Source organism: Pongo pygmaeus, chromosome 13 (genome assembly GCF_028885625.2).
Source record: "Pongo pygmaeus isolate AG05252 chromosome 13, NHGRI_mPonPyg2-v2.0_pri, whole genome shotgun sequence".
In the NCBI taxonomy this organism is placed as follows: Eukaryota; Metazoa; Chordata; class Mammalia; order Primates; family Hominidae; genus Pongo; species Pongo pygmaeus.
Window position 1 is genome coordinate 79,491,356 of NC_072386.2, and position 22,111 is coordinate 79,513,466.

Sequence of the window (22,111 nt, forward strand, 5' to 3'; positions counted from 1 at the left end):
CAGATGAGTAGGTTGCGAAAATTTTCTCCCATTTTGTAGGTTGCCTGTTCACTCTGATGGTAGTTTCTTTTGCTATGCAGAAGCTCTTTAGTTTAATTAGATCCCATTTTGGCTTTTGTTGCCATTGCTTTTGGTGTTTTAGATATGAAGTCCTTGCCCATGCCTGTGTCCTGAATGGTAATGCCTAAGTTTTCTTCTAGGGTTTTTATGGTTTTCGGTCTAATGTTTAAGTCTTTAATCCATCTTGAATTAATTTTTGTATAAGGTATAAGGAAGGGATCCAGTTTCAGCTTTCTACATATGGCTAGCCAGTTTTCCCAGCACCATTTATTAAATAGGGAATCCTTTCCCCATTGCTTGCTTTTCTCAGGTTTGTCAAAGATCAGATAGTTGTAGGTATGTGGTGTTATTTCTGAGGGCTGTGTTCTGTTCCATTGATCTATATCTCTGTTTTGGTACCAGTACCATGCTGTTTTGGTTACTGTAGCCTTGTAGTATAGTTTGAAGTCAGGTAGTGTGATGCCTCCAGCTTTGTTCTTTTGGCTTAGGATTGACTTGGTGATGCGGGCTCTTTTTTGGTTCCATATGAACTTTAAAGTAGTTTTTTCCAATTCTGTGAAGAAAGTCATTGGTAGCTTGATGGGGATGGCATTGAATCTATAAATTACCTTGGGCAGTATGGCCATCTTTCACGATATTGATTCTTCCTACCCATGAGCATGGAATGTTCTTCCATTTGTTTGTACCCTCTTTTATTTCATTGAGCAGTGGTTTATAGTTCTCCTTGAAGAGGTCCTTCACGTCCCTTGTAAGTTGGATTCCTAAGTATTTTATTTTTGAAGCAATTGTGAATGGGAGTTCATTCATGATTTGGCTCTCTGTTTGTCTGTTATTGGTGTATAAGAATGCTTGTGATTTTTGTACATTGATTTTGTATCCTGAGACTTTGCTGAAGTTGCTTATCAGCTTAAGGAGATTTTGGGCTGAGACAACGGGGTTTTCTAGATATACAATCATGTCATCTGCAAACAGGGACAATTTGACTTCCTCTTTTCCTAATTGAATACCCTTTATTTCCTTCTCCTGCCTAATTGCCCTGGCCAGAACTTCCAACACTATGTTGAATAGGAGTGGTGAGAGAGGGCATCCCTGTCTTGTGCCAGTTTTCAAAGGGAATGCTTCCAGTTTTTGCCCATTCAGTATGATATTGGCTGTGGGTTTGTTATAGATAGCTCTTATTATTTTGAGATACATCCCATCAATACCTAACTTATTGAGAGTTTTTAGCATGAAGGGTTGTTGAATTTTGTCAAAGGCCTTTTCTGCATCTATTGAGATAATCATGTGGTTTTTGTCTTTGGTTCTGTTTATATGCTGGATTACATTTATTGATTTGCGTACGTTGAACCAGCCTTGCATCCCAGGGATGAAGCCCACTTGATCATGGTGGATAAGCTTTTTGATGTGCTGCTGGATTCGTTTCGCCAGTATTTTATTGAGGATTTTTGCATCAGTGTTCATCAAGGATATTGGTCTAAAATTCTCTTTTTTTGTTGTGTCTCTGCCCGGCTTTGGTATCAGGATGATGCTGGCCTCATAAAATGAGTTAGGGAGGATTCCCTCTTTTTCTGTTGATTGGAATAGTTTCAGAAGGAATGGTACCAGTTCCTCCTTGTACCTCTGGTAGAATTCGGCTGTGAATCCATCTGGTCCTGGATTCTTTTTGGTTGGTAAGCTATTGATTATTGCCACAATTTCAGATCCTGTTATTGGTCTATTCAGACATACAACTTCTTCCTGGTTTAGTCTTGGGAGAGTGTATGTGTCCAGGAATTTATCCATTTCTTCTAGATTTTCTAGTTTATTTGCGTAGAGGTGTTTGTAGTATTCTCTGATGGTAGTTTGTATTTCTGTGGGATTGGTGGTGATATCCCCTTTATCATTTTTTATGGCGTCTATTTGATTCTTCTCTCTTTTTTCCTTTATTAGTCTTGCTAGCGGTCTATCAATTTTGTTGATCCTTTCAAAAAACCAGCTCCTGGATTCATTAATTTTTTGAAGGGTTTTTTTGTCTCTATTTCCTTCAGTTCTGCTCTGATTTTAGTTATTTCTTGCCTTCTGCTAGCTTTTGAATGTGTTTCCTCTTGCTTTTCTAGTTCTTTTAATTGTGATGTTAGGGTGTCAATTTTGGATCTTTCCTGCTTTCTCTTGTGGGCATTTAGTGCTATAAATTTCCCTCTACACACTGCTTTGAATGTGTCCCAGAGATTCTGGTACGTTGTGTCTTTGTTCTCGTTGGTTTCAAAGAACATCTTTATTTCTGCCTTCATTTCGTTATGTACCCAGTAGTCATTCAGGAGCAGGTTGTTCAGTTTCCATGTGGTTGAGCGGTTTTGAGTGAGTTTCTTAATCCTGAGTTCTAGTTTGATTGCACTGTGGTCTGAGAGACAGTTTGTTATAATTTCTGTTCTTTTACATGTGCTGAGGAGAGCTTTACTTCCAACTATATGGTCAATTTTGGAATAGGTGTGGTGTGGTGCTGAAAAAAATGTATATTGTGTTGATTTGGGGTGGAGAGTTCTGTAGATGTCTATTAGGTCCACTTGGTGCAGAGCTGAGTTCAATTCCTGGGTATCCTTGTTAACTTTCTGTCTAGTTGATCTGTCTAATGTTGACAGTGGGGTGTTAAAGTCTCCCATTATTAATGTGTGGGAGTCTAAGTCTCTTTGTAGGTCACTCAGGACTTGCTTTATGAATCTGGGTGCTCCTGTATTGGGTGCATATATATTTAGAATACTTAGCTCTTCTTGTTGAATTGATCCCTTTACCATTATGTAATGGCCTTCTTTGTCTCTTTTGATCTTTGTTCGTTTAAAGTCTGTTTTATCAGAGACTAGGATTGCAACCCCTGCCTTTTTTTGTTTTCCATTTGCTTGGTAGATCTTCCTCCATCCTTTTATTTTGAGCCTATGTGTGTCTCTGCATGTGAGATGGGTTTCCTGAATACAGCACACTGATGGGTCTTGACTCTATCCAAATTGCCAGTCTGTGTCTTTTAATTGGAAAATTTAGTCCATTTACATTTAAAGTTAATATTGTTGTGTGTGAGTCTGATCCTGTCATTATGATGTTAGCTGGTTATTTTGCTCGTTAGTTGATGCAGTTTCTTCCTAGTCTCGATGGTGTTTACATTTTGGCATGATTTTGCAGTGGCTGGTACCGGTTGTGCCTTTCCATGTTTAGCGCTTCCTTCAGGAGCTCTTACAGGGCAGGCCTGGTGGTGACAAAATGTCTCAGCATTTGCTTGTCTGTGAAGTATTTTATTTCTCCTTCACTTATGAAGCTTAGTTTGGCTGGATATGAAATTCTGGGTTGAAAATTCTTTTCTTTAAGAATGTTGAATATTGGCCCCCACTCTCTTCTGGCTTGTAGGGTTTCTGCCGAGAGATCAGCTTTTAGTCTGATGGGCTTCCCTTTGTGGGTAACCCGACCTTTCTCTCTGGCTGCCCTTAACATTTTTTCCTTCATTTCAACTTTGGTGAATTTGACGATTATGTGTCTTGGAGTTGCTCTTCTCGAGGAGTATCTTTGTGGTGTTCTCTGTATTTCCTGAATCTGAATGTTGGCCTGCCTTGCTAGATTGGGGAAGTTCTGCTGGATAATATCCTGCAGAGTGTTTTCCAACTTGTTTCCATTCTCCCCGTCACTTTCAGGTACACCAATCAGACGCAGATTTAGTCTTTTCACATAGTCCTATATTTCTTGGAGGCTTTGTTCGTTTCTTTTTATTCTTTTTTCTCTAAACTTCCCTTCTCGCTTCATTTCATTCATTTCATCTTCCATCACTGATACCCTTTCTTCCAGTTGGTTGCATCGGCTCCTGAGGCTTCTGCGTTCTTCATGTAGTTCTCGAGCCTTGGCTTTCAGCTCCATCAGCTCCTTTAAGCACTTCTCTGTATTGGTTATTCTAGTTATACATTCGTCTAAAGTTTTTTCAAAGTTTTCAACTTCTTTGCCTTTGGTTTGAATTTCCTCCTGTAGCTTGGAGTAGTTTGATCGTCTGAAGCCTTCTTCTCTCAACTAGTCAAAGTCATTCTCCGTCCAGCTTTGTTCTGTTGCTGGTGAGGAAGTGCGTTCCTTTGGAGGAGGAGAGGCGCTCTGCTTTTTAGAGTTTCCAGTTTTTCTGCTGTTTTTTCCCCATCTTTGTGGTTTTATCTACTTTTGGTCTTTTATGATGGTAATGTACAGATGGGTTTTTGGTGTGGATGTCCTTTCTGTTTGTTAGTTCTCCTTCTAACAGACAGGACCCTCAGCTGCAGGTCTGTTGGAGTTTGCTAGAGGTCCACTCCAGACCCTGTTTGCCTGGGTATCAGCAGCAGTGTCAGCAGAACCACGGATTTTCGTGATCTGCGAATGCTGCTGTCTGATCATTCCTCTGGAAGTTTTGTCTCAGAGGAGTACACCATGTGAGGTGTCAGTCTGCCCCTACTGGGGGGTGCCTCCCAGTTAGGCTGCTCGGGGGTCAGAGGTCAGGGACCCACTTGAGGAGGCAGTCTGCCGGTTCTCATATCTCCAGCTGCGTGCTAGGAGAACCACTGCTCTCCTCAAAGCTGTCAGACAGGGACATTTAAGTCTGCAGAGGTTACTGCTATCTTTTTGTTTGTCTGTGCCCTGCCCCCAGAGGTGCAGCCTACAGAGCCTACAGAGCTCACCTCCTTGAGCTGTGGTGGGCTCCACCCAGTTTGAGCTTCCAGGCTGCTTTGTTTACCTAAGCGAGCCTGGGCAATGGCGGGTGCCCCTCCCCCAGCCTCGCTGCCACCTTGCAGTTTGATCTCAGACTGCTGTGCTAGCAATCAGCAAGACTCAGTGGGCGTAGGACCCTCCGAGCCAGGTGCGGGCTATAATCTCCTGGTGCGCCGTTTCCTAAGCCTGTCGGAAAAGCGTAGTATTCGGGTGGGAGTGGCCTGATTTTCCAGGTGATGTCTGTCACCCCTTTCCTTGACCAGGAAAGGGAACTCCCTGACCCCTTGCGCTTCCTGAGTGAGGCAATGCCTCGCCCTGCTTCGGCTGGCGCATGGTGCGCTGCACCCACTCTCCTGCGCCCACTGTCTGGCACTCCCTAGTGAGATGAACCTGGTACCTCAGATGGAAATGCAGAAATCACTCGTCTTCTGCGTCGCTCACACTGGGAGCTGTAGACCGGAGCTGTTCCTATTCGGCCATCTTGGCTCCTCCCTTCCATATAGCTTTCTTTAGCAAAATTGAACAGGAACCTTAGGTGAAGCTTGGTTAGCCAGGTTTATGGATCTGGGGCCTTTTCTATGCTTTAATTTTATATGTTTGACTGTTTAGTAGATGTTTATCTTCCTTATCTGAAGTTCACTTTCATCTTGTTGTTAATCTACATGAAGATTTATTTAAAGTGGATTAAGTCCTCTATTATTTAGAAATATAAATTGAGTTGCCAATCTGATATTTACTTTACTTTCTCAATTTTTATACACTTGACTTTGCAGTTATACATTTTTTGCTAATTATTCATAAGGCTTACAACTACTGCTGGTAATTCAACACAAAATAAGTACTGTATTGTAAAATCCTAAAGGATTTGGGTTTTTTATTCAAGTGTATTAAGAACACATCCTTAGGTATTGAAATAAGAACCTTATAACATCCCATCGTCTTCTAGTTTGTAGTTTCACCTCTTTGCTAGTGCTGATGAGGTCATTGATGTGTCATCATAATACTCGTGAGTGCCAGTAGGGAAGGAACTGTTTCATTTGTTTGACTACTGTATCAACAGTATCTAGCCTCTTGCTCATTACATGATAGGTGCTTAGTAAATATTTGTTAAATGAAATAAACTGATTTTCTCTATATTTTGTATTTTCTAGGATTTTTAGGAGGCATACCCAGAAAATAGGCTTATATGGTTTTTTTGGATTTGTTTCTGCTAATAATCAGTATGCTTTGCACGTTTGTATTCTGTTTCCATTTCTTTTGTTGCTGTAGTTTGTTTTTCAATAGGCACAGTTTCAGTACCTGTTTCCCTGCCCTACATAACACAGACCTTGAGAGAGACCTTCTCTTGTGTGCCCATTATTTTTAATCCTTAGACTCAAAAGAACAGATTGTCTTTCTTAAATTCAAATATACCTGGTCAGCCCTTTTCCACCTCTGAGAAGAGAGAAAAGAAAGTATATTAAGATTCTGGAATTATTTGTGTTTTATGGCTGTGCAGAATTAAAGTGGCAAAAAATGTTAGTCAAAGAGCTCAGATCCTTTTAAGATGCAAACCACTGAATTTGTTTGTCAGTGATTGCTCTGGAACTGGAGGTATCCCCCTGCCAGTGCCTGGTTTGGGGGCCACTGTGTAATTATCTTTTACTGATTTGCCTCATGAATGTACACATATGCATGTTATTTTTGATGCCTTAAAAACATCTCAGTTATAAATACAGAGGGTTTTAAATACTTCAATTTGGTACCTTTATTTTGAGCAACCTTAAATAAATGTAACATTTTGAATGCCAGTTGATATTGCAGAAATCTAAATTGCTGTTCAAATATGTGAAATTTATCATAGTTTTTCAACTATTTTCACTTACAGTGCTAATTAATAGACACTTAACCTTAACACTTTCATACTAGTCAGTTATAGTAGAATCCTATATAGTAGAATCCATCACCAATAGCTCCTATAGCAGCTATTAGGAGATAACTGTGTTACAAGGAATACCTGGAAGAGTTTTCTCTTTGATGTTTATACTAAGTACTCAAGTGAAGGGTGTTGTACACCATGACTATAGTGAACCTTTTTGTGTGCATGTGTGTGTTTTTAACCTTGCCGGCATCTTAATCCCTCTTTCCAAATCTCTGGGTCCCTGCTGAGTTTCAGCAGCTTTGTCCCTGCTCAGGGCAGCAGGGTCCTTATCAGAAGTGGGCCTCTCGGGTGTGGCTTGGGCCTTCAGTCCTGCTTCATGGTGTCTTACTGGTTTTTGCCCTTTTTGAACATAATTCTTCAGCATTCCTGGTAGTTTCGGGGGCCACCCAAAAACCTTTCAGCAAATAATTCTTCTGTATAAATCAGCTAAAGTTGGTATCCATTGCTAGCTGCCAAGAAACTTGACTGATACAGCTGTGTATTGTTCTGTTCTCCTAAATCCCAGTCAGTGATGTATATTGATGCTAAAGTACAAATGTTATGTAGTCAGTATTTTGCTCTCCTATTTCTTTAGAGTATGTTCTATGCCTACTAGGTCTTACTTGATTTTACAGTGAAGTTTTTTTTGGTTTGTAAGTCTGTGAAATATATTCAGCTATAATTATTTTATTGAGTACTGCTTATGCACCAGATACTTGTTGTAATGGCTGGAAATACAGTAGTAAACAGAGACAAACCCCCAGACTTCATTGAGCTTACATTCGAGGAGGCAGACGGATACATAAAATACATACTATGTTAGACCATGGTAAATGTGGTGATGGAAAAATTAAGCAGAAGATGGGAGAAAGAATGTGAATGAGAAGGTTATTAGAATGGGTATCGGGTGTTTTCAGATGAATCCTGATGGTCTTAAGACAGAGGTGGGAGGGTGCTGGGCACTGCTCCCATTTCTGCTGGGCCCGAATGGAGGCCTAGGGAGGAGCAAGGCAAATGCACAGTGCTCTCAGCTTCTGGATTTCCCTTGACTCCTAAGATGTGCTGATTGGCCCAGGACACTGACAGGATGTGTAGAAAGCAACATTTTAAAAGAGTAGCAGGTTGAGGGAGCATGAGAGCAGCTTAAGTGTACTTCAGCAGGCACAGGTGTAGTGGGATTAAATAGGCAATTATTGTGGGCTAAAGTTTAAAAGTACATTTGGATGCAAGAATTGACATTTTAAATACTTTACTATAAAAATTGAAGCACATGGCCTATTAAATCTGGACCATATGTTCGTTATCCTAATGTCTATTTTAGTTGTGACACCACACAAAGAATGTGTAGGAGCACTAGCTTTTAGAATAACACAATTTCCAGGGGAGCTGCTGTTGTGTTTCCTTATTTAACATACAAAAGCATTTGACGCCTGATACTCACATGCTTGTGCGACATATATAGAAAAGTCTTGGAATTATAGAAAATTAGAAGCATATTTAGGCCAGGTGCGGTAGCTCACGCCTGTAATCCCAGCACTTTGGGAGGCCGAGGCGGGTGGATCACCTGAGGTCCAGAGTTCGAGACCAGTCTGGCCAACATGTTGAAACTCCGTCTATACTAAAAATACAAAGAATTAGCCGGGCGTGGTGGCGGGTGCCTGTAATACCAGCTGCTTGGGAGGCTGAGGCAGGAGAATCGCTTGAACCTGGGAGGCGGAGGCTGCAGTGAGCTGAGATTGCGCCATTGCACTCCAGCCTGGACAACAAAAGCGAAACTTCTCAAAAACAACAACAACAAATCATACTGAAGATTTTGTATTGCATTATAGAAGGACTAATATAATATTTTATTATGCAGAAAGGCTACATGTATTTGAAGTAATTGTCATAGGACAAACCCTACTAAACATAGAGTCTTCTTTCCTCACTTATATTTTTTACTAAATGCCTTAGACTGAATATTTATTTTTGTCACTGTGAATATTAAAGAAAACTAAGCAGAAGCAGTCTTAATATCTTGTTGATTACATTTCAGAAAAAAAAGAAATGGCAGAACATTAAGCCTGAATGCCATTTGCTATAATTACTCTGTGTGAAATATAACTGGTAGCTGTCAAGCTTTGATTGAAATTTACTGAAGGTTGACACCAGCTGCATGTATTAATTGTCTCTGCAAGCAAATGCACATACCACCATTACCATTTGGAAGCATGCTCTTTTCTATTGAATTTGTTGTAAGGCATTTTCTGATTGTGTTTAGATGAATGCTGCTCTAAGTTCAGATTTATCTTTTGCTTCGTTTCTGGCAAACAAACAAATGTCCTTTTAGCTAACTCCTGAGTACATCTATATGAGGGATATTTCCAAATTTGTAACACTGACCATTTGGAGAAGGGAAACTTAAAAATTATTATTTTAAAGAAGTGTTTTGAAACATGTTTCTAATAAAGATTTATATATCTTCCCTATTTGGACTATTAATATTTGACTCATTCTACATGAAATTCAATTCATGCATTAGTATTTTTATAAGGTAGTTTGATCATATTAGGACAGTTATTTTTTCATCCTTTTTAATTGGGCAGTAGCAACCTCCAACTGAAATTTTTCTATGCATACTATTCGTAAAATATATTTTTAAAAGCATTGAAACAAACTTATTCTTTATATCAAAGTGATAAATACAGGTATGCAAACTTATTTGGATTGTGTACAGGTGTATTTTGGTGGGTACATTGCTACAGTGTTTGGTTTGATAGTTACCACATATGGCACTGGGTAGGTCAAATACTGATTCTTTATTCATTTTGATCACAGTCAGAATTGAGCAAAGATTCTAGGTGCAGCACAAACAGAAGGTGTTTATTCCCTTTTTTGCTCTACAAGGGGCGTCTATTTTGAGTCTTACAGAAGCCAGTGTGAATATGACCTAAATTCATCTGAAGATTTATACTGAGAAGTATATCAGTATCATTGGCCTATTGAGAATCTACAGTAAACATTTGTTGCTTTTTAGCTGTCCAGGATCTATTCTCCTTCCTGAGAACACCCCAGTTTCTATGAGGAAAGCACAGGCCTGTTCCCACTAGGGAAGGGAACCAGGGCCCCCTCCACCTCCTTTCTCTTTGGGCGTGGAACTTTGAGTTTCTGCAGCCTGGGGCTCTTCCACAGGGCTTTCCAGTGGGAGGTGGAGCCCAGCAGCCGTGGAAGTCTCCATGGAGATGCGCTGACCCTTTCCCTGCACGTTGCCAGTTGGTCTCTCTGGTCTCTGTATGTTATCTTTTGGAGCCTCCCTTTGATGGTCTCTGAGAGTCTTCCAAAAAATCCCCTTTCCTTATGCTAACCAGAGTCAATTTTAGTTGCTTACAACCTTCACAGGAACTTTAATTGGCTTAAGAAGCATATCCTTTTAAAATCTGAAGTGGAATTTTAATTTTAGTAAAAGTGTTATTCTGGCTCACTTGATAGAGTTTGATGCCAGTTTAAACTCCATTGCTGGGAGACAGTTCTTACACTAGCTCTGTGGACCCAGCCAGGTAAACACTTTGTTTCTCTTTGTAGTTAGGTTTTGAAGATAAGGTTTGTACAGATCTGGGTATCGTGTCATAAAGGGATTTGGCAATGTTTTTTTGTTTTGTGGAATAGTATTTAAAATTTTAGGAACGTTTCCCAGAGCACGAGTGTTTAAAGCCATCATTGGTGACTGGATGCTGTGTGTCATAAAGGGGTAGCTGAACTCAGACATTTCTTCAACTGCATTTTGCATCATGTAGTTTTATTAAAATGAACAAAATATATCCCTCTTTTCCTTCTCGTAATTTTAAAGTTACAATGTTAGGGTTAGAAGTATAACATGACTAAACTTGAAATATTACATTTGGAAATTCATTAATGCAGAATAAAATGTACTTTTCTCATTGAAGGCACTTGGTTTCTATTGAAATTAGAATATTACTAGCAGAATCATATATTGAAAATAATTTAAATGTTTATCTTTCAATCTAAGTATGAACTAATGAAATGGAAAATTTAAACATTTATATTTAGATCTGTCACTACATAGTTTTTGTATTAGACTACTGTCTGTCTCTATCATATTTTCACTGTAGGCCTTCCAGACACATAAGTGTTTCTGTGAATTAATCCATCTTTTATGAGGGAGTTCATGAAGACTGGTTTCTTAGATGCTTAGAAAGTATTAATTATCTGGCTTGGCGTGGTGGCTTACGCCTGTAATGCCAGCACTTTGGGAGGCCGAGGCAGGCGGATCAGGAGGTCAGGAGTTCGAGACCAGCCTGGCCAATATGGTGAAACCCCATCTCTACTAAAAATACAAAAATTAGCTGGGCATGGTGGTGCACGCCTGTAGTCCCAGCTACTCAGGAGGCTGAGGCAGAAGAATCGTTTGAACCCAGGAGGCGGAGATTGCAGTTAGCCAAGATCGCACCACTGTGCTCCAGCCTGGGTGACAGAGCGAGACTCCATCTCAAAAAAAAAAAAAGAAAGTGTTAATTATCTGAATCATACCACCTCAGTAGGATAAACGTTGATAGAATAGTAGTCACGCCAGTATCTTGTTTTATATTCTTGTCTATTAAACACATGCTTAGATATTGTATTATGCATATCTTTGAATATATTTAGAAGCATCACAATTGAATATGTATGGATTTACCTCAAAGAAGACTGGGAAATAGTTACAACTGGCATATTGTCATAAAAACTAGAAGTATTATGGGTTTTAAAAAATAGGTCTATGGGCCAGGCGTGGTGGCTCACGCCTGTAATCTTAGCACTTTCGGAGGCTGAGGCGGGTAGATTGCCTGAGCTCAGGAGTTTGAGACCAGCCTGGGCAACACGGTGAAACCCCATCTGTACTAAAATACAAAAATTAGCTGGGTGTGGCAGCGTGCGCCTGTAGTCCCAGCTACTCAGGAGGCTGAGGCAGGAGAATCGCTTGAACCTGGAAGGCCAAGGTTGCAGTGAGCCGAGAGGGCGCCACTGCACTTCAGCCTGGGCATCTTAAAAAAAAAAAATGTCTAGAAAGTGTTATGTTTTTCTCAGTGTGTGTGTGGTCCTTGTACATTCATGCGGCTGCAAACACTTTAAATTTTGTGCCCTCCCAACATAGATATGAGTTATGTTGGGATGAGTTTATTTTACACCAGAGTATGTTCTCATTATAGAAATGTTACATAGGATGAGAAGACCCATGGAATACTGCTGAAGCCTAATTTAACCCAAAGTTTAGGTGGAGCACTTTGTGCTTTCATGTATAAAAGAAAACTGTTTCTGTGTGAATAAAGTTTTAATGGTAAAAAGCTACTGAATTTGGAATGATGATGTTTATTATGATTGTTGGTCCTTGAGTGGTGGTTAACTCTGTGGGGTTTTAGTCTGGTCTTCATTTTTCCTACCTTGAGAACATCCTCCTGGTCATCTGGAGTTAATGTATGAAGACCAGAGCAGCCCTTAGCTGAAATTGGAAGTTAGGAGGATAGATCCGTGAGTCCAGAATTAGGGGTTGTGGGCAAGAGTGCAATATCTGTGGATGGAGGGGCTGGAACCAGCAAATCCGCGCTGTTGTCTTCCAAGAACTCATATGGAAAAGGTGGTAGTAGTGTTAGGTGAAGGAATGCATTTACAGAGTAGAGAAAAGGGGCTAGAAAAGGGGAAATGAGCTCCCTACATCACTTTTCCACCCTGCCCGCCTGGAGTACTCAGTACCTGAGGGAAGAAGCAACCAAATGTTCCTGAATGGTAGACCGAGGCTCCCTTAAATCACTAACAGCAAGGATGCGGCATTTCAGTGTAATGCTTTTACCTCTTCAGTTGCAACCACTACCAAGGGAGAATGCTGTGTACTCCCTGCGGTAGCTTCATACTTGCTTTCCACTTGCGGAAGACTCTGAGGGGCAAGCAGATGCGGCCCAAAGGTATAAAAGTGCAGGCAACTGAAGACATAAATTTGAAAACCTTGAGTTAACCTACTTGGCTGTTAGAGCCATTAAACAAGAGCAAGACACCGTAAGAAGGGAGCAGGTGAATGGTGAAAATGAAAAACATGGGCCTCATCCTACATTGTAAAGGTTTAGAGTTAAGGAGACAGGGTTTAAACCATTAACTAATTGTGTGACAGGCTACTAATTATGGCAAGGTACTCGGATCTCTGATCTTTTCTTTCCCTGTAAAATGAAGGTGATGATAGTATCTGTATTGCAAAGTTTTTTCAAGACATTATATTTGTTACCTTTTAAAGACTGCTTTGTAAACTGTAAAGCACCATACACATGTTAGTTATCCCATGGCTTTTTACATTGGTAGCTGGGGCACCTTTCTAGGGCATGCATTGCTAGTTCTAAGTTTCAGTGATGCATCAGTAGGCTAAGCTGACACTTCCCTTTCTGCCATCTGGACTGATAATCAAGAGACCTGGATTATAGTACTGGAGATCTGGTTTTGCTCCTGAGTAGCTTTGTGCTTCTCAAACTTCCCACCAAAATAAAACATACACACACAGAGTGCACTAGCAGTCTGTCATATGGGCATACTTTGTCTAAAATGTCAGTTTAATCATTTTTTGTAAAGTTTGCTATCTAACCCTTAAAATATATATTTATGTTCAACTGTACATACCTCTAAGTTACCTGTGATTAAGATTGCCTGAGCCTGTTCCTTTATGTGCCCCTAATCATAGGGGCATACACACCCAACTCTTGAATTTTTATTACTTGTTAAAGAAGAGTTCTGGACTCTGTAAGGCCTGGTGTACCTTTCTGGACAATTATTCTGTGAACCTGTGTAGCAGATATTGCAAAGAACTCTTGACCTGGTTACAAAATCAAATTATATGACACTCATTTTTATCAACTGGTTTCTAGATGTTGTGTAATCCTTACCCATATGAGCCAGTCATAGAGGGCTTTGCTCAGGGTTTATTATTGTAGAGGCCACAAATTAACCAATGTTATTGGCTTACAGATATTTTTGAAGGTTAGTCATCAAGTACATGACCTTTCATTATGGTCTTCACTCTACTTTTGTGTGTGATTGTAACTTTCATTTATAAGCTTAAAAATCATTAAGGCTCTGGGTCAAGAAAGCAGACTAGTTACTGAGCATTGTCATCTGCGTTCTCATTTTAAGACTTCACCAAAATGAAAACATAAACTATAAAAGAGAAAAAAAAAGGTATAATTACAAACATGAATACCAAAGAAAACAGGAAAGGAGGCATCAACAAATGAGATATATAACTCTTTAGGAAGAGGGGATTGATTTTACAGGTGAGATGGGTTGAAAAGCCCTAGCCTAAATGTACTGCAAAGAGGTTTCTGAAGATATGCAAGTCTTCAGAAAAACTGACTTCTTTAGACATGAGACTAAATTCAGAAAACTAAGACTTCTGATATGGATTTTGATGTCACACAATAAAATCCTTCTCATCCTGTGGAGTCTACTGCTCGATAGACTGTTTTCTGTTCATATCAAGTAAAGCCTGCCTATTGGGGTAAGCAGAATTCAGAATTCCCACTTAAGGGAGGAGGCCCTCCCCCAAAATACGCCAACTGACACGAGTAGAGGAGAACAGTTCCCACTCTCCTGGTGTTACTATCTTAAAGAACACACAACCAAGAGGTCATGGAGTACATGAGGAGAATTGACAGTGTGAAAGAAAAACAACTGAGTCTTAAGGAAACAGCTATTACAGAAACAATGATATTACAAAAAAGAGCTATTAGGTTTTTTTTTTTAAAGGATTGCTGAAATGAAAATTTTAGTAGAAATGGGAGAAAATGAAGTTGAAGTAACCCTCTAAAATGTAGAGCAAAGACCAAAAAAAAATGCAAGAGCAAATATGTGGGGAATTAACCTCTGAGGTTTGACATTTGACTTAATGAAGCTAGAGAAAAGGAAAGAGAGGAGAGGAAATTATCAAAATAGTGGAGGAAGATAATTCCCAGAGATGGAAAAGACACACATCTTTATATTAAAAAGACCCACTGAAAGCCAGAACAATTAATGAAAAAGAGTCACTGTGGGTGTGTATTTGTGAAATTTCAGTGCTCGGAGGATTAAGAGAAGATCATAAAAGATTTCAGAGAGGAAGAAAAACAAGTTGCCTGTGTGTGAAGAAGTATTCAGCTGGCATCAGTTGTTTCATCAGCAACATGGATGCTATAAGCATTGCCTACAAAACCCAAAGGTAAATACACGTTTAAACCTAGATTTCTGTACCTGAGGTGTATACAGATATATATGAGACAGCAAAGATATGTCTAGATATAAGATAGCAAAGTTAAGACATTTTCAGATGTGCAAGGCCTAGAAAAGTTAGCTTCCCAAATACCTCTTTTTGCTTTTTAGAGATAGGATCCCACTATGTTGCCCAAGATGGTCTCAGTCTCAAACTCTTGGGCTCAAGCAGTCTTCCTGCCGTGGGCTCCCAAAGTGCTGGGATTACAGTTGTGAGCCACCATGCCCAGCCTCCCAAATACATTTATCAGAAAGATAGTTGAGTATGTACTCCAGGAAAACAAAGTAATAACCAAGAAAGAGAGACTTGGCCTTCAGGAATTAGAGGAACCAACCTAATTGCACAGTCAAAGCAGGTCTTTGAGGTAATAATGGCTATACAATAGTCCAGAAAACAGCCATTCCAAATTGGAACAGGAGTACAAAAGACTCTTGAAGCAAAACCAAATGGCTGACAACTTGGGGATAACATCTATCTCCACTTCAACCTTATGCTCCCAGAAAAAAAGCAATTAGAAACCCTAGGAGAACCTCCACTCATGCCTCAGTTTATAGGGGCATCAGCAAGAAAAGTGGGTCCATTTAATCTTAAAACTAGATTTTAAAAATTTATTGTAGTGGTCAGATTATGACATTAGATTTGTAAAGAATGAAATGTAATTTTAGTATACCTCTTGGCCTGGTATTAAATTGTGTATATACATACATACACATATAACACATATATGTGTGTGTATATATAATATTGCAGATATTGATTACTGATTTTCAACACAGCTAGTCTGTGATAAAGTCTTGATAGTGTTTATAATCTTGATGTTATAGGTAAAGTGAAGCTTACCTAAGGTGGGTTGTGGAAGCTCAGAGGAAAACTGTTGTGGCTCCAGTATCAGTGAGAAATTGATATACAGGGTGGACTTGGTGAAACAGAGAATGTAATTATATTCTATATACTTATAATCACAACTAGTAGAAGAGCTAAAAATTGGGAGAGGCAGTTGAAGATTAGTGTAGATGAGCTAAGTTCTAATTTTTAAATTTAGGAGAATCAGTAGACATTATGTAAAATTTTTAAATCCAGAAACCTAGATACAAGTTTACTATTTAGGGATATAGAGATGACTACCAGAAGAATGAAAAAAAAGAATAGTCAGAAAATTTATTCTGAGGAATGGGTCATGGTATAGGGAGGGAATGTGGAAACACAAATTCTCTAGTGTTATTGGATTTATTCTACATTTATATATTTTGAGAAAACAAAACACTTAAAATATTTTCTGATTTGGTGTTTCACTATTCTAGACCTATAATGAAGTTTTGTTAAAGAGTTGGTTTAAATAATTGTCTGAACTCTTTGATACTAGCCTTAAATAAAATAATATGAAAACTTTTTCTTCATACTTGGCTTTTAAAACTGAGTTATTTTGGATAACAACAACAAAAAGTCACATGAACAATTATTTTTCCCATTATTAAACCTAACAGTTTTTCCTGAAAACATTTGTGCTTTTTTACTATTAGTTGTATAGATATAGAAACAAGTGTGTACAGCTCACTTTTAATAAGTGTGAAATTCAGCCCTGAATCTGGTAGACTAAGTCATTGATGACACAAATCATATCCTGTGGTAAACCATGGTATAGAAGTGAGGATGGGGCTTCAGAATCCTTTCCAACACTGTATTCCGAGCATCAAATAGACATTTGGTCATTTGTAGTTGACTCAAAAGCAAAGACCTAGTTTGCGTTCTTGTCACTATTCTGCTTCTACTCTAAAGATAACCCATAGTAGAGTGACCTAGGGAGAACATGTGGAGTACTATCTCAAAACACAGCAACACTGCAGTAACTGCAGCAGAACAAAAGTGCCTGCAACACTCAAGAAACGTACCTGTTGCCATGGCCACTTGGAACTTTTGTGGCCTGTAAGTGAGATCGATAATTCCTATTTATCCCTCCCCAAGCAAATTTCTACTATATGACTATATCTGAAAGTTCTGTGATTTTCTCATCCTGGCATAAACAACTTATTCACAAAACAGGCAGCTGGTTCACTGGCCATAGTTTGCCAGCCCTTGATGGAGTAGTTACGGAGTTTTGAACTAGATCACCTAGGCGTGAATGTTGTCCCCACCCCCCGCCCCCACCCCACTCCAATTGTGGGACTTCGTTTTCTAATCTTTAGTGTTACCATAATGGATGTGTCAGTGCCGTAGAGTTTTGTGAGGATTAAATGGAGTGTATAAAGTGCTTGAGAATGGTGCCTGGCTCATAGCAACTGCTCTTTAAGTTTTATAATAGCTATTATTGAAATAGGGTACAAGTGGCTAAGTTTACTCTCATATGCTGGCTCAGCCTGGTCAGAGTGTTTGGGGCCATGTTCATGTTCAGTGGAAATAATGCTGTCTGATTAGCTGTGCTGGAGGGGCGAGGGGAGACCGTAGTAACTGGTCTAGGTCTTTGGTACCTCTTGTAGATGATCCTGTCATCCTCGGATAACCTCTTCATGATTAGGAATGCAATACTACATTAAAATATTTCTATTAGAAAGCAGATTTAATTCAAAATTATCTCAGGTACACTGGGTTTTACAGAAACATAACTGATGTAAATTTAAGGTTGGCGAGTAATGGATGTATAAACTACTCTTTAATGATGTTAACTCGAATTTATCTTGATGACATTTTGCAAAAATAATATTTAAAGAACAAAGCAGTTTGTTGAACAGTATGAACTAAGTGGAATATACACATGAAATGCTTTTATTTTTCTCTAGTTATTGCTTTCAACTGAACTTTAAAAAATCTTTTTTTTTCCCATTGGTTCTTGTGTTGTTGACTGACTCAGTAACTTTCTAGTCATTTTTGGTTATTCAGGAGAAAGATGCCTGCTTAATTTGGTTCAGTTTAAAACTTCAATATCAAGTCTAATTCAAAAGTACCCTGTTTCTATTTCCAGAGAAATAGGAAGTAACAGAGTAACAGAGACCAAATGTGTCTTTCTACTTTAAATTACTAGAGAATTGGGCAAATATATGAAACAGCTGTTTTCATACACCGGATTACAGGTAGCACAGATCTGTGATCCTGAGAGAAAATAATCTACTAAGGGAAGTCCTAAAATCACTGCTGCTTTCTGCCTAGAGGCATTTTCCAGATGACAGTGAAAGAAAGAGGAACCTAGGAATTCTGAGGAGGCTGAAGTGGATTAATATGTGGGATACAACACAGGATAGGAAGTAGCTACACAGAAGAACAGAAATTTGCACGAGGGCGACCTTGAGTTTGTTGGTGATTGCCAAGATGTGCTTTCATTTGATAAAACTCAACAAAGCCACAAAGGAACTACCAGAGAAAGAGAACTGTAAGCAGACTAATTCCCAGAGTTCACACAGAAGTGAACTGGAAACATTTAAAATTCTGAATAGCAGATTAAAGAGGCTTTGTAGGACACCCTGAAGAAAGTAGAAACCCAGAAGGATTATGCTTTTGTAGGGCCATACTATCCTTAAAATAAAGAATTATCTAGGCCTGTCTTAACAAAGCTTAGAAACAAGCCCCAAAAGGATCCACCTGCTTGGCAAAGAATTTAACTGCCTTTGGTACATCATTCAATATGCTTTGAAGAAATACAGCATAATCCAGCACAGAACAAAATTACATAGTATCTAGCAACCAATAAAAAAGTAGTAGATATGATGAAGTAGGAAAATACGACCCAGAAGCAGAAGCAGTCAGTAGAAACAGAGATGATGGAATTGGCAGAAAAGGATCTCAAAGCCACGACTACATTTATACTCAAGGATTTAAAAGAAAAAAACTAATACGAGAAATGGAAGATACAAAACAACTATGTGAGATGTCTAGGGGTAAAATTTACAATCTCTGAAGTGAAAATTTTGCTGCATTTATTTCACTTCAGAAATTGTAAATTTTGGAAGTAACAGCAGATTAGGTACTGTAGAAGAAAAGTTTAGTGAATCTGAAGACACAGAAATAGACACCGTGGAAACCAGAGTGCACAAAGAAAAAAGACCTAAAAACTATAACGAATAGAGCCTCAGTGACCTGGGTCTATTGTGTATACATATTATCAAGTGGTCCAGTGGATATAAAATAACAGTAGAAGTGGGGAAAGAAAGAATATTTTAAAAAGTAATGGCCAAAACTTCCCCAAATTGAGTGAAAATTAATTTTTACTGCCTCAAGACATCTATTGTACATAATGAATTAACTTCTGTCCTGTGCATCTAAGAGGTATATGTACCATCATTGGGATATTTTAAAGTATTCATATTATTTTCTGTTAGCTGTATTCTCTCATAAAGCCCTAGCTGAGAAAGGCCACTGTTGATCAACCACTAAAAATGGAGAGAAATATAGCTAGTAAGCCAGTAGCGAGGATAGAATGGAATACTAAAAACACTCATTCCAAAGAAGACAGGAAAAGAAAGAAGAGCAAGTAACAACAGGTGATAAAATGGAAAACAACAAGATGGTAAGTTTAAACTCATGTGGATAGTTACATTAAATGTAAATTTTGTATACAATACAGTTAGAAGGAAGAGATTGTCAGATTAAACCAGTAGATTCAATGGCATGCTGTTTATAAAAGACACACTTTAACCATAAAGATACAGTAAAGATTTAAAACTAAAAGGATAGAAGGAGATATGCCACGCTAACAATAGAAAAGAAAGCTGGAGCAGCTATGTTAACACCAGACAAACTAGGTTTCAAGACAAGAAATATTACCTGAGATAAAGGAGGGATGTTTCATAATAATAGAACTTTAACATACATAGAGTGAAAATTTCCAGAACTAAAAGGAAAAATAAATAAACTGCTTTGGTTGGATATTACATAATTGATAGAGCAAGTAAAAAGAAAATCAGTGAGAATATAGAAAACTTTAGGTATATTAGGAAACAACTTGACCTAACATTTTCAGAGAACTCCACAGAAGAACAGAATTCACGTTCAAGATGCACGTGGAATATTTATCAGAATAAAATGAGGGACCATGAAACCTCAAATTTAAAAAACTGAAATAAGAATACATTCTCTGACGCCAGTGGAATTAAATTAGAAATAAAAAACCGAAAGAGATATTTAAAATCTCCAGATAATTGGAAAATAAAAGAATATACCTCTAAGTAGTCTGTGGGTCAAGTAAGAAATCACAAGAGCAATTTGAATATATTTTTGAATTTAGTGAAAATGAAAACATTAAATTTTGTGGGATATAGCTAAAACAATGCTTGAAGGAAATTATAACTTTAAAATCTTAGGAAAAAAGGTCTAGAATCAGTGATCTAAACTTTTACCTTAAAAGTGGAAACTGGTGAAATAGGTTATACACAAATAGAGAACAATCAGTAAAACCAAAGCTGATTCTTTGAAAATGTTTAAAACACAAAAAGCCAACCTGATCAAGGAAATGAAAGGTGGTAGGTCGGAGGTGAGGTCAGACGGAGAGAGGACACAAATGACCAAAATCAGGATTGAAAGATCGTTCATCACTACAAATCCTACAGACATTTAAACGATAGAAAGAGAATATTATGAGCAACATTATGCGAGCAAATTCACCAACTTGCAAGACACAATTACCAAAACATGACATGAGAATAGGGAATCTGAATACTTCTGTACTTTTTTAAGAAATTGAATTTGTAATTAAGAATTTTTCCGCAAAGAAAGCTCTGAGCAGATAGCTTCACTAGTGAGTTCAGTCAGCCATTTAAGGAAGAAATATTATCATTTCTACTCCAGCTGTTTCAGAAAATAGAGATCATACTTCCAGACTCGTGTTTTGAGGCCAGCATTACCTTCCTACCAAATACAAAAATAGTTAATGAAAGATATATACAGACAAGCATCCCTCATGAAAACAGGTGTAAAAGTCCTAACAATTTTAGCATATCAAATCCAGTAATTCATAAAAATATAATACATCATAACCAAGCAGGATTTATCTCATTTATAAATCAATACAATTCACAATTTTAACAGAAACAAAGAAGAATTGTGTGGGCATCTCAATGTTCACAGAAAAAGCATTGGACAGAATTTAATATTGACTCATGATTTCTTAAAAATTTCATAAAATAGAAACAAAAGGATACTTCCTCAAACTGGCAGAAGGCCTTTACAGAACATTTACAGTTAGTGTATTTAGTGACGAGAAACTATATGCTTTTCTGCTAAAAGGGGAACTAAACAAGTCTGTCCACTCTCGTCACTCTTATCCAACATTGTCCCGTAGGTTCTTGCCAGTGCAATAAGTGAGCAAAAGAAATAAAAGACATACAGAGGCTGGGCATGGTGGCTCACACCTGTAATCTCAGCACTTTGGGAGGCCATGGCGGGTGGATCACCTGAGGTCAGGAGTTCGAGACCAGCCTGACCAACATGGTGAAACCCTGTCTCTAACAAAAAAATACAAAAATTAGCCAGGTGTGGTGGTGAATGCCTGTAGTCCCAGCTACTTGGGAGGTTGGGGCAGGAGAATCCCTTAACCCAGGAGGTGGAGGTTTGCAGTGAGCCGAGATCACGCGATTGCACTGCATCCTGGGCTGTAAGAGTATAAGAGTGAAACTCCATCTCAAAAAGAAAAACAAAAAAAAAAAAAGAAAAGACATACAGAATGGAAAGAATTTAAACACTGTCTTCACACATGTCATGATATGTTCAGATAAAATTTTAAAGAGTCTACCAAAACACTGTTAGAACTAGTAAGTGAATTAAGCAGGGTCATTGGATACGAGTTCAGAATATAAAATGAATTGTGGTTCTATGTACTAGAAATGATCATTGCAAAGTAAATTTTAAAAAATCACTAAAATTTACAATAGCATTAAAAACCATGAAATACTTTAAATTTAACACAATATTTGCAAGATCTGTAGACTCAAAACTACCAAACATGGCTGAGCAAAAATGAAAGAAGACTTAAATAGAGACATAAAGTGTTCGTGGATCAGAAGATGAAATATTTTGAAGACGTCCTTTCTCTTTGAACTAATCTGTAGATGCAGTGCAATCCTGGATAATATACTTACAGCGATTTTTGTGTACGATGGCAAGGTGGTTCTAAAATTTTGATGGAAATGCAAAGAACGAAGTTGGTAGATTAAACACTACCTGATTTCAAGACTTATTATAAAGGTACAGAAATCAAGACACTGTGATACTGGTGTGAGAACAGACAT

At 38.4% G+C, this 22,111-nt stretch overlaps 1 protein-coding gene across 12 annotated transcripts in view; it reads left to right on the forward strand.

Moving 5' to 3' along the window:
* Window positions 1–22,111, forward strand: part of AUH (AU RNA binding methylglutaconyl-CoA hydratase) — a 154,741-nt gene that overhangs the window by 94,867 nt on the left and 37,763 nt on the right. For 8 of the 12 annotated variants that reach the window (XR_008504725.2, XR_010123422.1, XM_054502666.2 and 5 more), the window contains one exon: window positions 14,708–14,849. The exons of the other annotated variants lie outside the window; for them this stretch is intronic. Coding sequence is in view for 6 of the 8 variants with exons in the window: in XM_054502666.2 (XP_054358641.1) it covers window positions 14,708–14,849 (142 nt within the window). In the remaining 2 variants the exon portion in view is untranslated. The remainder of the gene's footprint in view (window positions 1–14,707; window positions 14,850–22,111) is intronic. 12 annotated transcript variants of the gene reach the window in all.